The 15,396-nt window shown below is 42.2% G+C and overlaps 1 protein-coding gene across 10 annotated transcripts in view; it reads left to right on the forward strand.

The window, feature by feature from the left end:
* Positions 1-15,396, forward strand: part of LOC116819471 (ubiquitin carboxyl-terminal hydrolase 40) — a 73,940-nt gene that overhangs the window by 49,560 nt on the left and 8,984 nt on the right. For 6 of the 10 annotated variants that reach the window (XM_032771220.2, XM_032771221.2, XM_032771222.2 and 3 more), the window contains 9 exons: positions 3,072-3,136; positions 3,981-4,055; positions 4,864-4,981; positions 7,935-8,029; positions 9,260-9,378; positions 9,846-9,911; positions 10,182-10,392; positions 13,063-13,158; positions 13,591-13,685. In XM_032771220.2, coding sequence (XP_032627111.2) covers positions 3,072-3,136; positions 3,981-4,055; positions 4,864-4,981; positions 7,935-8,029; positions 9,260-9,378; positions 9,846-9,911; positions 10,182-10,392; positions 13,063-13,158; positions 13,591-13,685 — 940 coding nt within the window. Of the gene's footprint in view, positions 1-3,071; positions 3,137-3,980; positions 4,056-4,863; positions 4,982-7,934; positions 8,030-8,126; positions 8,168-9,259; positions 9,499-9,845; positions 9,912-10,181; positions 10,393-13,062; positions 13,159-13,590; positions 13,686-15,396 lie in introns of those variants that run through there. The other 4 variants (XR_012656607.1, XR_004372417.2, XM_075069848.1 and 1 more) reach the window with 4 other exon arrangements.

Here is a 15,396-nt window from a genome sequence, read left to right on the forward strand (position 1 = left end):
GGCCTGTGGCAGAGCGAGGTGTCCAGCAACCCCTGGCTGGAGCCTGTGTCTCCTTCAATAAAGTACACAGTGACCACTAGCTGGTGTGGAAATTTTTAATCAAAATTTTTCTTACACCATCTAACAATGGAAGGCAAGTTCAAATGGAAAAGAAAATACACAGATGAAAATCGAGTGTTCCAACAGGAGGTGGAGAATAAGTAATTTTTTGTTGAACGTAATGGTAAGGCCATGTGTCTTCTTTGCCAGATATGCGTCTTTCAGTTCAAATCTTCAGACTTGCAACATTATTTCCCTTCTAGCCAAGCACATGTGGATCAAGAATTCCCACAAGGTTCTGAACTTCGCACTTTAAAACTGAAAACTTTGAAAAAACAAACAGATGTAGAAGCCCAGTTCTTCACCAGATTTGCCAACTGATCGCAGACTGTAACGTTAGCCTCCTATTATGTGTCCAGGTATATAGCCTGTGCAAAAAAGCCTTACTCTGAAGACAAGTTTATAAAAATGTGCCTCACTGATGTGATTTCAATCCTGTCACCCGAGAATGAGAATCTACAGAAGAAAATTTCTGGCCTGCAGCTTTCACACTACACCATAGAACACAGAATCGCCGACCTGAACAGTGACATTGCATTGCAACTTCAGTGGTGTGAGTATTTGAGCATCGCTTTGGATGAGTCGTGCAATGTACAGGATAAACCTCAATTATCGGTATTTGTCTGGACTGTGCCTGACGACTATGTTGTAATGGAAGAACTCCTGGATATCGTGCCATTAAAGGACAGAACTTGTGGAAGAGATCTAAAGGGGGCATTGATGTTGCTAGTTGTGAAACACCACTTCCCTTTACAGAAGCTCACTGCTATTGCAACAGACAGGACTCCATCCATGTGGGGAATCTGTGAATGGATTAGCGGGGATTTGTAAGTCTGACAAGAGCTTTCCCAAATTTTGGACATTTCTCTGTATTATTCATCGGGAGCAACTGGTATCTAAAAATCTCAAACTTGATCACATCATGAAACCAGTCTTGCAGATTGTGAATTTCATTCTTTCAAATGCACTCAATCACAAACAATTTCAAAACCTAATCGAAGAACTGGATGAAGACAACTTCCCTGCTGATTTGCCATTTCATTGCGCAGTTCGGTGGTTCTTGAGAGGTAACATTATTTCCGTTTTTTTGAGCTCCTGGAACCAGTAAAATTATTTATGGAGGAGAAGCAAAGAATACACCTCTGACCTTACAGATGCTGGGTGGGTTCCAGACTTGGCATTTCTTGCAGACATGTTGCTGCATTTGGATAAACTTAATGTGGACTTATAAGGAAAATTCCGGTTGCTGTCTGATCTAGTGCAAAGTGTATTTGCGTTCATGAACAAACTGCAGATGTTTCACAGACAAATGCTTTGAGGGAAATCTGACATACTTTCCCTCAATGTCACAACTTCCAGAAGATCAAAAGAAGATGCAACAGACCCCCTAAAACGGAGCATAACTAGATATGCGAGCATGATTAAAGATCTTAAGGACAGTTTTGAGGAAAGATTCCAAGATTTGCAGCAGAAAAGACCTCAGATCAGATTTCTGATTGACCCTTTTAGTGCTGAAGCCGATTGTTTGAAGCCCCTTTTAGTCATTGACGAAGCAGCATCCCAGATGGAAATAATAGAACTTTTGGAAGATGACAGATTGAAATCTGCTCAGAAGACAGAGCTTACTTTCTGGAAATCTGTACCAAAGGATAAATACCCAAACATCAGAGGTGGGGCCCTAAAATTAATCTCGATATTTGCCTCGACCTATCTTTGTGAGTCTGTTTTCTCAACGCTCAAATACGTGAAGTCCAAGCGCTGATCAGTAAGATAACTGTTGTGTGTGAGCACAACTGAACACAGACCAAACATCAAGGGAATTGTTGAAAGCAAAGATTGCCAGAAGTCCCACTAAGTAAAACGTTAAGACAAGTTGTTGTTATCGTTAACTATACCTTACAAATGCATAATAAATATACATTATCAAATTAGTGTGTGTGTGTGTGTGTGTGTGTGTATACACACACATATGTATTATGACAAAGTTCTTCCTCTGTCTTGGTGGGTCCTGCGCTTATTGGCAGATTTGCTCACCTCAGTGATCTTCTCCACAGTCTGGGTCAACTCTTCCTATGTCTGATCAGGAGTTTGGAGGTTTGGGGGGAACCCGGGCTCACCCTCCACTCTGGGTTCCAGCCCAGGGCCCTATGGATTGCAGCTGTCTATAGTGCCTCCTGTAACAGCTGTATGACAGCTACAACTCCCTGGGCTACTTCCCCATGGCCTCCTCCAAACACCTTTATCCTCACCACAGGACCTTCCTCTTGGTGTCTGATAACACTTGTACTCCTTAGTTCTCTGGCAGCACAGCCTCTCACTCTCAGCTCCTTGCGCCTCTTGCTCCCAGCTCCTCACATGCACTTCCTCTCCTCCAGCTCCCCCCTCCCTGATTGGAGTGAGCTCCTTTTTAAACCCAGGTGCCCTGATTATCCTGTCTTGATTGGCTGCAGGTGTTCTAATCAGCCTGTCTGCCTTAATTGGTTCTAGCAGGTTCCTGATTACTCTAGTGCAGCCCCTGCTTTGGTGACTCAGGGAACAGAAAACTACTTATCCAGTGACCAGTATATTTGCCCTCTACCAGAATTCTGTACCCCACTGGTTTGGGTCTGTCACAGATATAATCATTACATAATACTGTGGCTCTTTAGCAATGTACCTTGGTAAATTCTGGCTCCTTCTCAGGCTCAGGTTGGCCATCCCTGGGTTAGGGGAAGAGAGAGAGTGAGAGAGAGAGAGAAACATTTATAAAATAGGAAAATGTGGTTGCAAGACAACAAATTGTTTTAGGGAGCTGAGCATGTGTGGTATTTATAACTAGTTTTAATTCTCTTAAATTTGGCATCCATTTAATCCCTAACATTTGTCAAAGTTGAGAAATGTATGAATTACTTACTCTTGGGAAGAGTGTGTTTACATATTCTTTTGTAATAGTGATATTTTGCTGAATGTTCTCAGTGTTCTGCTTTTTGCAGGTGACAACTGGCATTTGAGAAGACTCGATTGGTGCTATGAAGCTGGAGAAGCATTAAGCGAGGAAGTAAGAGAACCCTATGTTTTACATTAAAAAGCAAATATGTTAAGGGCTCCTGGGTCTGTGATATATTGCAGGCCATATTCTATTTTATGTTGTTGGTGATTTGGCAAGAGTGAGAATGTACACACACAGAATATGTAACACACAAAGTATTTCCCTTGTAGTGATTTGCTGTGGCTAATGTTAAAGATTTTCCATAAAATTGGTTCCTGAAGCCTAGGATTTGGTGTGTTAGGAGCTTTGAGACCTACTGATAAGTGCTAGGTATTATTTATTGATAACTTAGGGAGCTTCAGAGGAAATGGGAACCAGAGAGCAATAGGACGTCTATTATACTTGCAACACAGACCCATATAAAGGAAAGACTTGTACATTGGTGTCGATATTTGGTCAGGTGGTGACACAACACGATAGTCCAAATTCCTGCTCCGTCTAGTGCGTCTGAACAGTTGTTGAGTCTCCATCAAGTAATCAACAGCCAGATGAAGTTAAAGAACATAAGAATGGCCATACTGGGTTGGAGCAAAGGTCCATCCAGCCCAGTATCCTGTCTACTGACAGTGGCCAATGCCAAGAGAGAGAGAGAGTGAATCTAACAGGTAATGATCAAGTGATCTCTCTCCTGCCATCTGTCTCCACCCTCGAACAAACAGAGGCTAGGGACACATTCCTTACCCATCCTGGCTAATAGTACAGAAAGTGAGTAAAGTTTGATTTTTTGCATAAAATGCTCTTGTATGGAAAAACAAGCCCCTGTGTCTTTAAGGCCTGCACACCCAGAATGCTTTTTACAAGTGGAAAAAACTCATTCACTTAACAAAATACAGTATGCTTTCTGCTCCCGCAGGGTGCCAGACTGAGGGAGCTTAATATCTGCTGTGGAGATACTTTGGTCATAACTGAAGGGAAACTGCCTCCCAAGGTAACATTTTCACTTTGTGTCATGCTACAGTTTGGCAGGTTCTAAGCCATTTAGAACTTTATAAATCAAAAACAAAGCCTGAAACTCCACCAGGTAACCAACAGGCAGCCAGTCCAGATCTCTGTACAGTAAAGTGCGCATGGTGAGAGATGCTACTTAGCAGGCCGCCACATTTTGTATCAGGTTATTTGTAAATGGTTTTAAAATGTATAGAGCACATTGCAATAGGCTTGGAGTGAAGTGACAAAGAAGTGTGTGATAATATGTCTGCCTCAGAAAGAAATGGTTGCAACCTCCTGATCAGATGTGGACAGAGAGAGTCATCCTGGTCATTTCCACTTCCGGATCATCTAAGAGCAGTTGGGAATCTAACAGAGCCCCATAATGTGAAGCAGTGTCACCAAAGGTGGACAAACACCCCTGTCAGAGGAGCAGATGTAATCTTTGTCATATAGCCTGATGCTTTTCCCCAAACTAGCAATGTCACTTAGGTCTCATGTTAATTAAGCCTCAGTCAGCTAGTTCTTACCATGTCTCAGTCTCTACAAGACTCTGAGTATGGGTGACATCATTGTGCTGTAACCAGTTTTGTCACCTAACCCTCTCCATGGGCCCTATACAGGTAGAACAAACAGGAATCCGAGGCCCATGCAGGAGTCCTTTACACAAAACAAGATTAGAAAAAAAACGAAGGTGGAAAATTAACATTGCAGATTAATACTCTTCTCTGTTGATGAAAAAATCAAACTTAACTTACTTGTAATAGTACAGAAAGTGAGTAATCAAGTATTTTTCATTCACTGTACAGGGATTCCTGAAGGTGCCCATCTGGTGGTACAAGCCTTTGATACACTTTGGACAGCAAGAGAGCACGCAGGATCAAGTGAACTGCATGATGGGGGCATTGCGAGTATCTCCAGCAGGAGGTGAGTTGTGGATGTTCAGAAATAAAGGTTTCCAAGAACTTCTTGAGCAGAGAGAGTTGCCTTTTGCAAAACCAAATGGCCAGCCCATATTTACCAATTAGGCAACAATATTTGTAGAATATCTTCTTGAAGGGCCTGATATTTTATGGGTTGTATAATCTTCTTCTGATCCTTGTAGTAGGAAGAGAGCCTAAGACATAAGCCCTTGTATTAGAGGCTCGGTATGAGACAGGACTTCTTCACAGAATCTGGCAAGAACAGAGCTGCTAATGCAAAAATACACTTTCCTAAGAAGTGCTAAGCACAAAGTTCTTACGGAAACACATTCTGATGTTAAGTGGTACCATAACATTCCAATATTAAGGATGGTACATAAACATTTCACCAGAATAACAGGAATGCACTGACCCCTCCTAAAAGATAAGGTCAGGATGACAGTATGTAATAAAAATGGTTTAATTGAACCAGCATGTACAAGGTGATGGGTAATAATAGCCACCTCCGAGTGCAGTAACTAACTATGTCAGAGGCACTACTACCTTGTTTGTATTAGGGTATAAAAATGCATTTCAGAGGAATTATCTCTGTCCAGCCGAGGGGGGAATGGAAAGTCCCACTATTCACTGGGCTGCATCCATTGTCATGGGCATACATGTCTTAGTATCCTCCTAGAGTCTGCCAGGTGCAATTACCGTGCTTTGTTGACAATAAACCTCGGTGGGTGCCTTCGTACCTCAACGGATCTTGTGGTTATTGGATGAATTGCTCCAGTTCTGCTGTGACGGGTGTTTGTGCAGAGCCGGGGCAGCACAGAAAAAAACCATACACATGCAGCTGAACATCTAACCACAATCCTTAGGCTGTGTACACTGCCCCACAGTTTGGATTACGGGGGTGTGAATAGCAGTGTGCACCAACAAGCTGCGCTGTAACTCCTTCCACGTGAATGTTTCATTACATTAATGTAGTCCTATTTGAAGAGGATTACATTAATGCGAACTGGGAACCTTATAATTTGCACCCTCAGCATCCACACTGGTTAATTACAGCACAGCACTTCAATGCTTGTTGCTGTTCACACCTCTGTAATCTGAACTGTGGGATAGTGTAGATATGTAACTTTTCATAAGCTGTAAAATGATGGGTGAGTAAATAAGACATAGGTGCTAAGGGTGATGCCTACATTGCTTTCTTCTAGAAACGTTTGCTCTTTTAAAATTTGATAAAATCAAACAAAACCAATTAAAGTAGGAAGATGAAATGAAGTGGGGAAGGAATAAAAGAAGGTGGAGAAATAGTGCAAACTGGAAAAAAACAAAGCTACTTCACTTCCTGCTTCTGCCAAGCAAAGAAAAAAACCCTCCTCTTCAGTACAGAGTTCTGTTGCATTACAGAAGAAATTGGCATCATCTATCTTTTCTTGTTACTTGTTACACACTTCCAAATTAGCATAAATGTTCACTAATTAGTATCTCCCACTCTTGCTATGAAAGATGTAGAGCTGTACCAAACATCTTGGAATGCTGTTCAGATAATCGCTTTCATTGGTGCTACCTTGTCAAATTCCTAGTACCTGTGGTGTTGAATACCATTTTGACATCTATAGGCACAGGAGAAAATCATGTTATTTTACACTCTGCCTTGGTTTCTGATCTACTTAGTAAGCACATACTTTCTTTCTAATCAATAAGTTATTGGGAGGTAAATCTGACACACTACTCATTTTGAGGTACACCTCTGCCTCGATATAACGCTGTCCTTGGGAGCCAAAAAATCTTACCGCGTTATAGGTGAAATCATGTTATACTGAACTTGCTTTGATCCACCGGAGTGCACAGCCCTACTCCCCCCCTCCCCGGAGCACTGCTTTACCGCTTTATAGCCAAATTTGTGTTATATTGGGTGGCGTTATATCGAGGTAGTGGTGTAATTGGTTCAATATTGCCCTTTGGGGTTTTAAGAATTTCTTCATTTGTGGTTGACAGTAATCAGTCATATGCTGAAATTTGCAGTATTAAGACAGGCTGAATTCTTTCCAGTTTTGCATCCTACTAAAGGATTAGAGGTTTTATCAAATTATATAATAATGTTAGTGAGAGAATGGTTAATTAAACAAATGAAAGTGAAACTTACATTTATTGAACACTGAATTTACTGTTCATTAACTGTTAGGATTTTTAGCAAGGTATTGTATAGAACAGAGGTGGGCAAACTATGGCCCACGGGCCACATCCGGCCTGCAGGACCATCCTGCCTGGCTGCTGAGCTCCCGGCCGGGGAGGCTAGCCCCCAGCCCCTCCCCTGAAGCCTCAGTTTGCTGCGCTGCCAGCGCTGTGGCCCACTGCTCCTGTCAGACAGTGTGATGGCGTGGCTGGCTCTGTCCAGGTGGCGGGGCTGCGAGCTCCCGCTGCTTTGAGCGGCATGGTAAGGAAGCGGGGGTTGGATAAGTGGTAGGAGGTCCTGGAGGGTACTCAGGGGACAGGGAGCAGGGGGCAGTTTGATGGGGTGGAGGTTCTTGGGGAGGGGGGAAGGAACGAGGGGGATCGGTCAGGGGACTGGGAACGGGGGGTTGGATGGGTGTGAGTCCCAAGGGGCCTGTCAGAGAGCAGGGGTGTGGATAGGGGTTGGGGGGCAGTCAGGGGATAGGAAGCAGGGGTAGTTGGATAGGGAGTGGGGTCCTGGGGGTGTGTGGTAGGGGGACAAGGAGCAGGGGGGATTGGATGCGTTGGGGGTTCTGAGGGGGGCAGTCGGGGGCTGGAAATGGGAGGGGGCGGATAAGAGGTTGGGGTCAGGCTCTTTGGGGAGGCACAGCCTTCCCTACCCGGCCCTCCATACAGTTTCGCAACCCCGATGTGGCCCTCAGGCCAAAAAGTTTGCCCACCTCGGTATAGAAAAATACATGTGGTTATATAATGTCAGTTTTCTTTAACTGTATCTGCTGATCTCTTTAAAGATTCCCCAGCATATGTCCAGTCAGATATCGGGCTTTGTTATGCAGGCGATGTGGAAATCTCTGGAGAAGCTTTTCTGGAGGATTTGAAAATTCAGGTTAGGTATTATCCTTTATATGTCACCATGCTACTGTGATTCCATAAGTGAGCTATATTAATATATATTTTTTATTTCCTTTTCCCCTCATCTCCAGTATGTTCTATTATGGCATTTGCTTATATGCCATGTTCAGTGGTAAGTACCAACAGGCAATATGAGCATGTAGCTCAGACATTTTCCTAGTATCTGTTTCCTGCAATTGCCATTCTACCTTCCACATGTTCCCAGCTGCTAGAGTCATGCTGCACTTCATCCGAAACTTTACCTTTTATGGTTTGCAGGCCTACTTTTATCTTGTTATTGTAAAAGTGATAAGTAAGAGAAACACACACCTCTACAAACACTATCAAAAGAACTACTTTCCATTTCTACATTGTTCCTGTATTAGTTTTTTTGTTTCATATATTTAATTTGATGATTCAATAAATGCTTTTGGTGCTTAGAAGACCTGGTTATGTCATTTTGGAAGATGTGGATTTGGCCCTTTTGGATGGAATCTAAGATACATTTTAGTAATTATTCCTGATGCCTTAGCAATTATAGCAAGCTTTTAGACAAGAAAATGTGACTAACTGAATAGATTTTTATAAATTCCACTGCAAAGGGCACATTATTCACCCAATTGGTTGTTCCATTTTCACTACGTGGGTGACTTTCTTCTTAACTATGCTCCACATTACATGTCACTTTAGTTTAGACTGGAACAGCTTGGTTTCAGCCAAACACTTTTTTTGTGGCCAACTAATATGAAAGGCCATGTTGAACATTTACATTCTTTATGCACATCAAAGAAACCAACTCAGAATGAAAACAGTGTGTATTTGATATACCTTTTGCAAAAGAGTAGGGAAAGCTTACTTGGCACCTGGCTGGAATGATCATGTTTCATCTCATTCACTTTTAAAACCAAAATATAAACAAGAGTCTGTAAGTGTTTTCAAAGAATCTCAGAAACTGTTTGTTAAAATGAGGAATGTTGGGGAGGGAGTTCACTCAGATTTGTTTTGGGGCTGAAAAGGAAATCCACCCCTTGTAGTCCTCACCGGACAGTAGTTAAGTGGACAATAGAGCAGTAGATCTGTGTAAATTCATTCTCTATTATTTATAATTGCTTAAATACTGCACAGAGGGTCAGTCAAACGGGTTACATTGTGTGCCATTACTACACCTTTGCAACTAGACTGGCAACTAAAATTATTGAAGAGATGTTTGGTGGTTTTTTTTCAGGCCATGACCTTGCCATTCTTCCAGGAGCTCAGTGTCCCATCACCTGAGTTTCTCAGAGCCTGGACATTGGAAAGTAAGCGCCCAGGCAAGCTTTTACGAAACAACCAGCAACAACTCAAGTAGGTTTCTAATTGAACACTCAACCTTCAGTCTGTTGCAACGCTACATGACTGGATTGTGAGATGGATTGGTGGAGAAATATACCAGTTCAGTCAATATTAACAGAAAACCCATTCCTGGTAATTTCAATGTTGTGAGTTGAGTAACTGTTATAAATTAGATGTTTTTCATCTGGAATATCATGTTTTTGTCTTTATCTTTTTAATCAGGCTAAGTTTATTGGTTATGCTAACTTTGTTTTATTTTTATTTTAAAGAAGTTTTGAAATGCAGTATGCACCTTACTGGATTTTTTTTCTCTTGTTGCTTTCAAACAGGCTATGACTTCAGTTTTCCAACTCAACATGAGAGAGTTTTTCCAGCACTTTAATCTGTAACTTGTCAAATTATAACACATAATTTTTAAATATTAAAAAAACAAAACCAAGGTGTAATCTTAATAAAACTCATCTGTCTTTCTTTATTAGTGAATATAAACTGGGAGGCAGAACAGAAATCTGTATAGAGCCTTTACAGAAAGAAGAGAATCTGGGGTAAGTACTACAAGTACCTATTAGTATTTTATTGATGTACATTACTAGATGAGATTTAATCTAGCAGTTCTTAGCTTAAAACTTTCTGTAAAGGTTCCAGCCAGTGCTTTGTTCTAGGATACTTTATTTCAAACCCAGATTATTTTACTTCTTATTTCCCAGCAGAACTATTCCTTAGAAGGAGAAGAATTGATCAGGAATGTGTATAGCTCCTGAAAGCTTGATTCACAAGAACTTTGTTACCCCTTATTTTATTTCTTCTGATCACAGCCCCAGTGACTTGCTGCTTCGGGTGCAGATGGGCATACCTGGGGAGAGGGATTACTACCACTCTGTGGATTTGGTGTGGGATATCTCCAAAGAATGCACAGCATGGGCACTGAGGCATAGACTTGCTGCTCACTATTCTCTCCCTGTGGAGAAAATCGAAATTGCAAAATACTTCCCAGAGAAGTTTGAGTGGATGACAATCTCCAGCTGGGTAAGATCTGAAATGACAGAGGAACTAATTTGGGATTGGAATGGCAGATGCCAATGATTTTACTTTGTGCAGAGACTGTTAATAACAAGGTAAAATAGGAAAGTTTTTAAATACGTTTGAACACTTATTTCATTCAGTGTTACCCATCAGGTGGATTTGGAAGTGAATGATGCTGGTTATTCTTTAAGGGCCTGATCCAACTCTTACTGAAGTCAGTGGAAGGACAGTGAGAGTTCAGTTGCATCCTAAGCCAGTAGAACTGGGGCGCCATTTAGGAGCCCCCACCCCATTTCATACCTGAGGTCTGCTCAAAGCAGATGCCCTAACCCCAGACGGAGCTCTGAATTGCAACACAGCTTGAGTGTAATGTATATTATGAGTTGTGTGCTGCTCATAGTTTCCACTTTTGGGGCAGGGAGTTTGTCTATAAACAGAGGCAGAGTGATTAAGATAACAAAAGGCTTGTCATTAAATTAAATTAAGGATTGTTAGATGATCCTGAAAGCATTGCCAGGCACTCCAGTTAAAAGATAGGAAACAAAGGGTAGGAATAAATGAAGAGAATGGAGAGAAGTAAACAGTGGTGTCCTCCAGGGACCAGTACTGTTCGACATATTCATAAATGATCTGGAAAAGGGGATAAACAGTGAGGAGGCAAAATTTGCAGATGATACAAAATTACTCAAGATAGTTACACAAGTCCAAAGCTGACTGCAAAGAGTTACAAAGGGATATCACAAAACTGGGTGACTGGGCAACCCAGTGGCAAATGAAATTCATGTTAACAAATACAAAGTAATGCACATTGGAAAACATAATCCCAACTATACATACAAACTATGGGGTCTAAATTAGCTGCTTAAGAAAAAGGAGATCTTGGAGTCATTGTGGATAGTTCTCTGAAAACATCTGCTCAATGTGCAATGGCAATAAAAACAAACGGTGTAGGGAATCATTAGGAAAGAGATAGATAATAAGGCAGAAAATACCATATTGCTTTTATATAAATCCATGGTACATCCACATATTGAATACTGTAGGCAGATTTGGTCACTCCATCTCAAAAAAGATATATTGGAATTGGAAAAGGTACAGAAATGGGCAACAGAAATGATTAGGGGTATGGAATGGCTTCCATACGAGGAGATATTAATAAGACTGAGACTTTTCAGCTTGGAAAGGAGATGATTAAGGGGGGGATATGATAGAAGTCTATAAAATCATGACTGGTGTGGAGAAATTAATGTTATTTACTCCTTCACATAACACGAGAACTAGAGGTCACCCTATGAAATTAATAGGCAGGAGATTTAACAGAAAGAAAAGCAAGTATTCCTTCACAGTCAAAATGTGGAATTTGTTGCCAGGGATGTTGTGAAGGCCAAAACTATAACAGTGTTCCAATAAGAACTAGATGCTTTTATGAAGGAAAGGTCCATCAATGGCTATTAGCCAGAGTGGGCAGGGATGGTGTCCCTAGCCTCTGTTTACCAGAAGCTGGGAGTGGGCGACAGGGGATGGATCACTCAATGATTGCTTGTTCCGTTCGTTCATTCCCTCTGTAATACCTGGTATTGACTGCTGTGGGAAGACAGGATACTGAGTTAGATGGATCTTTTGGTCTGACCCAGTATGGCCATTCTGATGATCTTATATATAACCTTACATATGCTCCCTGCTGTAACCCAGTAGACCCCACTCCCCTCCCAGAGCTGAGATAGAAGCCAGGAGTCCTGGTGGGGTCAGTCGCTCTCTGCAGAGTTAGTAACAAAAGAATATACATTAAAATTTTTCAACCTAACCAGTGTCCCTTAAGTGACTTGCCAGAAGATTTTAATTTTCTTTCTTTTAGATAGGAATTAGATGCAGTGCTCCTGTCAGCTAACTGCTAAGTTATCTGTCAAAAACCTAGAGTTTTCAAGTACTTAAGTAGCCCCTGGAATCACAGTTGGTCTCCCCTCCCCCACTTCCCCTCCCTCCGCAATCTGAAATGGCACCCCTGCAGTAGAACTTGAAAGTTCTGCAATGTTAATGAGGTAAAAGCCCTTTGGGGTGGATGGAAGTGGCATTGATCACATGATGAAATGCTCCACTCAGCTTCTTTTACTGTACTTTAGAAATTGCTTATGTACATTAAAAAGCTTGCTAAGGTTGCAGGCCAGAGATAAATATAAAACCAGAAACCATTTTTGTATGTGATTATGTACCATAAATGCAGTTTTGGATTTTTGTGTGTGCTTTTTTGTTTTTTCTTTTTGGGTTTTTTCTAATCCCATAGGTGCCGGAATGAGTTTATGGAAATAACACTGAGAGTTCTGCTGAAGTAAGCAGATCATCTGATTAAGGACCATAGTTAACTGATTATAAATGCAGTATAATCTAGACCTACTTTGTCAGAGGGATGTGGGAGATTTAAAGTATGTGTATGGAGAAGAGGAAGGATTAGTGGGAAACCTCGTGGTGAATGAGGGTAAGGGGCCTACTTGGAGGAAAACTGATTGACATAGGTGCATATGCAATTCTAAGAATAAATAAGACTTCAGTTGCTGAAGAGCAGCTGCTCACAGGAGTTTTATACCTTAGAAGGTGAAACCAACAAAAATCAGTTTAAGAATCTCTGAAATCTAGGTTTAGGACATGTGAACGCTTTGATACTTTGGCTTTATTCAGACCCAGCAAATTTCGAAGAGGAAACGGAAGAAAAAACAGGAGAGTTTGCAGTCAGCACCCTTTCACCTGAAAGATGGAGACATTATCGGTGTAAAGGTAAACTTAAGAATTAACACAGTTGTGAAAATAGCTGGGATTTAACAGCCAGTCGTATTAGTGAACAAGCACATAGTTTCAACAGTAATAATATCCGCTGTGTCCTGATTTCTGCCTCATTCTTCCGTATTCCTTTGCATGGGTATGACAGTGACTGCATATAAACTTTGCGTGAGAGTGGAGACAGGGCACTGTTCCTGTTACTGCCTCTCCCGATGCTCTTTATCAGCCTAATGGAAGAGTGCTGCAGGTACGGTGGGGATCCCACCACTCTGTATTATTTCAGATTCAGTAATCCAAGTGGTTTGGTGTAAAGATTGTAAGTTTTAAAAATATGTGTAGCCAAATGTATTAAACTGCTAAGAGGCTGATGTAATATATTATGAGAACTAAAAACAATAAACTAATGCACTCAAAACTTTCTGGCAACAGAATCTCCTACTTGAGGAGGGTAAGGACTTCAGTACTGTGAGAGATGATATTGGAAAGGAGACACAGAGGCAGCTTGCAATGGAAAAAAAGAAAAGGTATTTATTACAGTATTTTTGTGTTCTCAGATATGCAAAGGGGTTTACCAGGTTTCACAGATTTTTAGTGCTGTGATACTTTGAGGCAGAGGATGTAACTAAGGATAGTCAATGCCCAGTAACAGTCTTTAGTCCTGACAGTACCAAAGGAGGTGCATTGAATAAAAGTAATTCAAAACCTTCTTGTTTTTAATACTATTTCTGCACCATGAACCCATTCAACTTGTGGGTCTCAGGTCTTCTTCGAGTGATGGTCCCTATTATATTCCCCTGAGGGTAATGGCCATGTGGCCAGAGCTTTTCAAAGTAGTAGTGTCTGTGAGTCCGTGCATGCGCCCCTGCATTGCCCCATGGATTTGTCCAAAGCGATAAAGGGCAGGGTGAACTGACTGCATCTTTAGTTCCTTTTCCTTACCGCATGGTCCAAGTCGGAGCTTCAACTGTCTTCTCATCCTTGGTGACACATTTTCCAAACTTTTCTCAAACCCCCCCCCCCCCAACAAACTAACACCGGCTTGAATAGCTGCTTACCTCTCGTCAAACCCCCAACACTGTTTCTATTCTTTCTTTATTCAGGATTTTGTTGTTTTTATGTAGTAGTTTTCTTGTTTTTTGAAAGTCCTGCAAGTCTCTGGACTCAGGACATCAGCTTGGTTCCCTGCCAAAAATCCCCTGCCTCCAGCAACCTGCTCTGGGTACTGGAGCATGACAAAGAGGCCAGGATTCTTGCTCTTGTTTGTTCTCCCTCAACACCGAAAACCAGTGCTGTCTTTAGTGCTTGGGGGAAGCCCACACTATGTCCAGGTATAGCATCTCTCTCCTTCCCTGCCCATACAAGGGAAGGCAGAGCCCTCATTTTAAGAAGTACCTCCTGGAGGTCACCATGGGGCCACAGTCAGACCCTGGCCAATGACCCCCCCCCCCCCCATATACATCGCCCTGAAGACTCCAAGAATACACCTCCTGCTGTGGAACCCCAGATTGGCTGTCCCGGTACCAGTGCTATGCACCCACGCCAGAGCCTAGCCATGAGTCACGGAAGCACACGCATAAACATGGCAGTACCTCTTCGTCCAGGGCTAAGAAAGATGCCCTGCTGTCCATGAGCTCTGGCCAAGGAGGGGTACCATGCTCTAAGATGCACAAGATTGACAAAAGCCTGCATTGCTTGCCAGATCTGGCAGTCCTAGTTATGGACCAGCACACCCAGGCACCAGCTCCACCGGCGTCCAGTGAATGCCTGTCTCGGAACCAGTGAATCTTACTGACCTTGCAGCAAAGAGTCCTGTGGCACCTTATAGACTAACAGACGTATTGGAGCGTGAACTTTCACGGATGAATACCCACTTCGTTGGATGCATTACTGGCCTTGGTTCTGTCCATCAATCAGGTGCTGTTGACTTCAGGGAGACTCGCAATCACTCCTGGGCCTCATGAACTGTTGACAGTGGGAGAGATGCACTCTCTGTGTGCCCCAGTATTCTCACCTCCTAAAAGGAGCCCATCTCCTTATCCAATATTCCACGTTTTGGCCATGTTCATACGACTCTCTTGGGTCCATCACTACCACCATTGATACAGGACTCCAATTCCTCCTTGGAATCTGAAGGTCCGGAGATTACATATGGCCCACCGCTTCCATTCCGAAGACATGACTATCAGAAGGTCCCATGGCAATACCTTCCCTTACCTTAACTCAGGATCTACTGGT

The sequence above is a fragment of the Chelonoidis abingdonii genome, chromosome 10 (assembly GCF_003597395.2).
Source record: "Chelonoidis abingdonii isolate Lonesome George chromosome 10, CheloAbing_2.0, whole genome shotgun sequence".
In the NCBI taxonomy this organism is placed as follows: domain Eukaryota; kingdom Metazoa; phylum Chordata; order Testudines; family Testudinidae; genus Chelonoidis; species Chelonoidis abingdonii.